Source organism: Thermobia domestica, chromosome 5 (assembly GCF_964235325.1).
Source record: "Thermobia domestica chromosome 5, izTheDome1.hap1.1, whole genome shotgun sequence".
NCBI lineage: Eukaryota > Metazoa > Arthropoda > Insecta > Zygentoma > Lepismatidae > Thermobia > Thermobia domestica.
Window position 1 is genome coordinate 211314708 of NC_137458.1, and position 7314 is coordinate 211322021.

Genomic DNA, 7314 nt, shown 5'->3' on the forward strand with positions numbered 1-7314 from the left:
GTCAGAACGACTTCAAATCGGGTGCGTATTGGTTGGAATTTTTAAAGTGTAAAATTGTGCCTCGCAATTCAATGGACAACGAGGTAATGGATCGAAGACGGAAGGGTTTAGTTATTTAGTTCTGTACTTTGTTTTTTATAGTTTTTTCCTCCAGTCTTTCTTTTTTAAATATATGTTATTTTAAGCTTATGAAAACTTCCTGCCAGTGTTTGCTCCCGAGTTAACCATTGGAAGTTTCCCTTTTCATCTACAGGTAAATGTAGTGTTAATTTAATGTATAATTAAATTCGATTACTTTTGTTAATTTGATATTAACCAACTGCTACTACCGTATTATATATAGAGAGAGAGGTTAATTGAAAATGAAATTTGAGGATATATATATATATATATATATATATATATATATATATATATATATATATATATATATATATATATGTGTGTGTGTGTGTGTGTGTGTGTGTGTGTGTTTCAGATAAAACATCCAGTGCTTATAAATCCGAAACGGCTGAGAATAAAAAGATGAAACAAAAACTGAGATAGGAAAATGTCATAGGGCGCATCACATGGTGTTGTTGCGGTGACCCACAGGGCCCTCCTTCAAGGGGGCCCAGGGACCAACTTCAAATTTTCAAATAGGAACATGTATTGAATCATACCTCATTCAATAGTACTTGAAAAACGAAACAACTTTTGTAGGAAACAATTTTCGATTTGGGCCACCGTTTTTAAATGGCCGCAGAAAGTGGGTCCTATATCAGATAAAACGTCCAGTGCTTATAAATTCGAAATGGCTGAGAATAAAAAGATGAAACAAAAACTGATAGGGAAATGTCATAGGGCGCATCACATGGTGTTGTCGTGGTGACCCACAGGGCCCTCCTTCAAGGGGGCCCAGGGGCCAACTTCAAATTTTCAAATGGGAACATGTATTGAATCATATTCAATAGTCCTTGAATACGAAACAACTTTTGTAGGAAACAATTTTCGATTTGGGGCACCGTTTTCAAAATGGCCGCAAAAAGTCCTGTATCAGTTTAAAGTTGACACCTGGGCCCCCTTCACTGAGTTTCCTGAGGGTCGCCACAACAACACCACTTGATATGCTTTATCATCGTTTCTATCTCAGTTTTTGTTTCATCTCTCTATTCTCAGCCGTTTCTGATTTAGGCCTATAAGCACTGGACGTTTTATCTGATACAGGACACTTTTTGCGGCCATTTTGAAAACGGTGGCCCAGATCGAAAATTGTTTCCTACAAAAGTTGTTTCGTTTTTCAAGTACTATTGAATGAGGTATGATTCAATACGTGTTCCCATTTGAAAACTTGAAGTTGGCCCCCTTGAAGGAGGGCCCTGTGGGTCACCACGACAACACCATGTGATGCGCCCTATGACATTTTCCTATCTCAGTTTTTGTTTCATCTTTTTATTCTCAACCATTTCGGATTTATAAGCACTGGACATTTTATCTGATATAGGACCCATTTTTTGCGGCCATTTAAAAACGGTGGCCCAAACCGAAAATTGTTCCCTACAAAAGTTGTTTCGTTTTTCAAGTACTATTGAATGAGGTATGATTCAATACATGTTCCTATTTGAAAATTTGAAGTTGGCCCCTGGGCCCCCTTGAAGGAGGGCCCTGTGGGTCACTACAACAACACCAAGTGATGCGCCCTATACCATTTTCCTATCTCAGTTTTTGTTTCATCTTTTTATTCTCAGCCATTTCGGATTTATAAGCACTGGACGTTTTATCTGAAACACCCTGTATATATATCTTGTTCTATATGAGCTTCACTCATATACATAATTTTGTTGTTTACTTGTTCTCTATTATCTCATTAATAAATTGTTCATTGGTATACCTTTTAATTGAGAATAATGTTTTGACTTTGAAAAGCCTCTGGTTTCTACTGTATCTGTCTAAGGGGAGTATCCAATCTAATAAAGTGCCTTTATGTATGTGTTCTATATGCTGTTGGTATGATGCTGGGGAAGTATTCCTTATTATTACATTATGTAACTAGTGGTACAGTGCTTTCCTTGACTTCTGGTAGGACGTGTATGATACACTACATCTTTCTTCTACATTCATCTCGCAAATTTGATGCATTTGTTCCTTTTTTCTAATTACGATTACGATTACGTACTAGAAGCAACAAATGCACCATATTTCGTAGATGAATTTAGAAGAAAGAGATGACATAACTGATGAATAAATGTTAAGATGAATCATTCATACATATGTGATCAGTTAATTATTTACGTGTGTTAGGGATAAAGAATAAAAACAGGGGTACATTTGACAAGTGCCATGTATATTCCTTTGAGGTACTTGAAATACATAAGGTACATACCAGGCACATACATAACATGTACTAAACAGCCCAAACACATGCTCTGTACGTGACTGGAATGTATCTAAAGTGTTGTGGATATATACGCTTTTGCCAAGAACATATCTAGAACATACTAGACATGTTCCCCAGATACATGTCAGGCATGTGCCTAGAGGTTGAAATAGACTGAGATTTCTCTCTCATAGGTACATAAGACACACACTGGGTACATTCCCATGTACCTGAGGGAACATGATAAGCATATGCCTGCTATGTAATTGTGCTGTTATGGCAATTAGGGATTCAGAGCTCGCACCATCTACTGCCATCCATTCATCGATGTCTGACTCAACTGCTTCCTCACAACCAGGAAGTGCCTGAACTATCTGTATTAGATTGTCTCGTCATTTTCTGCTTGGTTGTCTCAAGAACTCAAGGGTTGGCCGTAGTTTTCTAAAATTTGGTCTGTAATATTCTCCCAAGACTCAGCAGCCCAATAATCAACGTCCTTGATGCTTGTTTGTTTTATTTTTTGAACTAAAGAGACTGTGTTGTCTTCAATCAAGGTTCGCAAAAACTGCTTGCCGTATTTTAGTTTAAGTGACTGCAAAACACCCTGATCCGTAGGCTGCAGTAAGAGTGTAACATTTGGAGGTAAAAATGCTGCTTTAATTTTATCAAGAAAGTTCTTCAGTGTTTGGGTGCGATAGTGCATTGTCAATCAAAGAATCGCACGTGATGGTGAATCCTTGTCTTTACTGAATTTTTTGACATGGGGTAGAAACTCGTCATGAAACCATTCCTTAAACAACTCTCCATCCATCCATCCACACTTTCAGTTTCTGTAATAAACTGCCAATGACTTCGTATTAATGTTTTCAAAAGCTCTAGGCTTAGTAGATTTGCCTATCAACATTAATGAGAGATTGTGGCTACCAGAAGCATTAGAACATAGGGGAGAGTTCCCGAAGTTGGACCGGTTCCTAGATTGGACCGCCTTATATTTTGAAAAGTAAATATATTTGTAATATAAGAGTTAGCTACACTGTTTGCAGATAAGGGAAGGAACTCTTGTGTTTACAGTTTCGCGCCACCTGCACGCAGTGAAGGTGAGAACGGCGAACGTGTGTGTTATGCAGATCTGTTAGTCCTGGGATCGCAAGTGAACTTACATCATTAACAGGTTTTACTTACATCATTAACATAAGGGTTTTAAATTACACACGCGTCTAATGTGTACTTTTAACTACAACGTGATGCATGTGCTTTAATATTTCAATGTAATAGAAAATTTGAGAACACGTCTTTTTGTTTCAATGTAGCAGTTGCACAGTTTGAACCAGCACGTGTTGCCTGAATTGGACCGGTCCATTGCATGCAACCATTCTAAATAATTTCGTGTAGAGTTTATGAATAATTTTAAATAAATTGTATTACCTTGGTTAACTGCAAATATATTAAAGACGTGTTTCTCCATTATTTCAGCTCAAAAGTGGCCGAAAGAGGACAATATGACCAATGAAAGGAAGAGGAATTACAAATGGTCATTGCTGCTTATCGAAATGAAGATTATGGTTTAAATGAATGCAGCAGAGTATATGGGGTTCCTAAAGTAACGATTAGGCGGCATGCTCTTCAGAAAATAGTATCGTTAATGGAACTAAGGGACAAGGAAGGCAGGCTACCTTCAACCCAGATATGAACAGGACTCTTGCGGAGCACATGATAGCATTAGAAGGGTGTTCTTTTGGACTGACGATTACAGAAGTTCGGCGATTAGCGTTTCACTTAGCAGAAAAATGTGGTGCTTTTCACACATTCAATCGGGAGAAAGGTTTGGCTGGAAAAAAGTGGTTCTATGCAATTATGAGAAGAAATCCTGAACTTTCTGTGCGTTGACCAGAAACTACCTCGTTACAAAGAGCAAAAGGATTTAACAGAGAAAATGTAGGACATTTTTTTTTATCTTTTGGAAAGCAATGTGGACCAATTTCAAATCATAGCAGAGAGAATTTACAACGTGGATGAATCAGGATTCACTACTGTGCAGAAACATCTACCGAAAATAGTTGCTCAAAAAGAAAAACATGATGTAGGTGCTGTTACAAATGGAGGGGCGGAGTGAATACTACAATGGTTTGTGCAGTGAGAGTGGCAGGTGTCTACATAACCCCAATGATAATATTTAAAGCCAAAAAGTGGAATAGTGATTTTGAGATTGGTGCCCCTGTAGTTAGCATTGTCAAGATTTCGGATACAGGATACATGAACTCTGATTTGTTTGTGGTATGGCTTGAACATTTTAGAAAGAATACAAACTGCAATAAAGAATATAAAGTTCTTCTTTTGCTTGATGGACATACCACACACAGCAAGAACTTAGCAGCTTGGGAATTTGCAAGACAAAACGACATTATTTTACTGCAGCTATCTGGTCACACTACGCACCGTTTGCAACCGCTTGATGTTGCATTCTTTGGACCTTTGCAAATGTATTTCGTCCAAGCTCAACAAAAGTTCTTAAACACCTACAAAGGACATCAAAACAAACAATCAAATATTCCAGATCTTTTGAATGAAGCATACGGCAGAGAAGCTACAGTCGCTAATGCCCACAGTGCATTTCGTGCGGCGATGATTTGGCCGGTTAATCGTCAAGTTTTTGCAGACCATCTCTTTGCTCCATCTAATGCTTTCTATTCTGATGGCATTTCTCAACCAGGATGTGAGTCTCCCAAAGAAGACCGTACAAAACAACAAAGCAAGTTATCAGCCATGCGAAGTCTAGAGTCAGAGCTCGAATCAGAAGACGACAGTGATCGGGACAAGGATTACGTGCCACCTGCCTGAAGAAACTAAAGAACTTCAAAAACACCTTATTACAGATATTCCCTTTAACAAAAGCAATAAATCAACCAGGACAAGCCGGATCGCGAAGAGGCCGAAGTAAAGCACAGAAGGCTGCTGTAATCACAAGTAGTGCTTACAAACTAGAACTTGAACGTTCAGCCGCGAGAAGAAATAAGATGATCCAGAGGAAGGAGCAATTGTTTCGAATCAGTGAGAAGCAAAGCAGTTGGTTTTGCTCCCTATGTAAGAAAAACAGGCAAGAGGATATGATTCAGTGCTTGAAATGCCGCCGTTGGATCCACGCTGGTTGTGCAAAGGTGAAACCAAGTAAAACATTATACTATTGTTCAACATGTAACGTTCCTACCACTTCTTAAACACGCAGAGTAGATGCAATTTTTCGTTTTGCACAATAGCAAATTGTGTTAAGACTTATTTCACTTTCGTAATTGAGCAGTGAATATTACTTTCATTATGTTTTTTTTTTTATTTCTTCATTACGTGAAGGTTCTGTAAAGGTAATAAATTTATCCTAACATTTATATTAATTGCACAAGCACTTCTGCGTTTCAATTGTCAAGTATTTTCTTTCATGTTTGAGAGCAAATTTAATTTATTCGTTAAAGCCTCTGCAAGGTCCACTCTAAGAAACGCATGGTTCAACGTAGGAAACTAGTTTCCTTAAATGGACCGATGTGAATAATTTAATTTTTTGGTAATAAATATGTTAATAATGAGTTTTTTGTTACAATATGCACACCATTTTAAAGCAGATACAATATATTTTGAAATTAAAACATCATTCTCTTATTTAATTTTGTATTGTCTAGTTTATGTGGCAAATAGTGGTAACTGGTTCAAATTAGGCAACTCTCCCCTACCATTAATGGTACACGATGTTTGCTTATTTTAAAACTCGGATCATGGACTTCTTCTTATGATGGATTTGTAGAGGATATAGTTTAGGCCAGTTTCATCAGCATTATAGGTTTGCTGTGGAGAATAATTTCCCTCAGATATCAAATTTTCAAAGGTATTCAAGTATTCTTTTGCTACTTCGTGGTCAGAATAAAGCTATTCACCAGTAATTGTCAACTGACATATCCCATGGCGCTTCTTCCACCGATCTAGATACCCAATACTAGCACTAAAAAAGTCATCGCCGTTCATCAGTTTATTCAATTGAATAGCCTTTTCCAGAATAATAGGCCCACTTAGAGTTCTCCTCTCTCTTTCCTGGATAAACCAAACGACAAACACTTCATTAACTTTACCGTACAGGGATTGCTCCACTGTGTGTCTGTTAACAAGAGTCTGGCCAGAATAAGTAGCACAATATTGTTCAAGCTTTGCATGGCTTTTCCTCCAGTCACAAATTGTAGCTTTGCCAACATTTAACTCTGTGGCCAATTTTGTCACACTTTCCCGTTATTAAACGCTTTAGAGCGTCTAGCTTATCTTTAAGACAGAGATGTTTACGCTTGCTCGCCATAACAATCGGCTCTCGCACTGTAATACGCAAATGCTCAAAACAGAGGAAACAACGTTTGCAGTGAGACAACAGCTGAAAAACTTGCCGACCGCTATAGAGCGAACTATATCGTACAAAGATAATAATACCCCTAACGGAAAGATTTGTAACTACTGTATGTACAGTACGTGGAAAAATAAAGGCATCAAGTTTTTTCAACGTTTTTCCAATACAGTACATATACTGTAGTCAGAAAACTTGTTTTGAAATACTATACACACTATGTATTACAACACAATAGACCCGTCCATCTGCTTCAAGCCGCGATCTTACTGTTATTCCGGCCAATCCGAACAATCACGTAATCCGAATAGGGTTCGCTCCCAATTAGTTCGGATTAGCGGTACTCCATTGTATTTTCTTTCTTTTCAACTTTAAGCGTGAGTTGAGTTGAGCTTCTATAAAGATTAAATTTGTCAAACTTTGATATTATATACAAATGGGGAGTAAGAAAGTGTGTTTCAAGAGGAATATTTGCATGCCTTATATTATTTTCACGTTACCATTAGAAAAAATTCATTTATCAAAGTATGAAAAAAACAATACTTATCACCCGGATGTTTCTCATGTCATTATCTTTCTTCTTTAT

At 37.5% G+C, this 7314-nt stretch overlaps 1 protein-coding gene across 1 annotated transcript in view; it reads left to right on the forward strand.

Annotated features, from left to right (window-relative positions):
- LOC145684761 (uncharacterized) overlaps positions 1–5584 on the forward strand; it is a 35700-nt gene extending 30116 nt beyond the window's left edge. The window contains exon 5 of the mRNA XM_081757133.1: positions 3830–5584. Coding sequence (XP_081613259.1) covers positions 4478–5194 — 717 coding nt within the window. The 5' untranslated portion in view covers positions 3830–4477 and the 3' untranslated portion in view covers positions 5195–5584. The remainder of the gene's footprint in view (positions 1–3829) is intronic.
- Positions 5585–7314: the final 1730 nt, after the last annotated feature.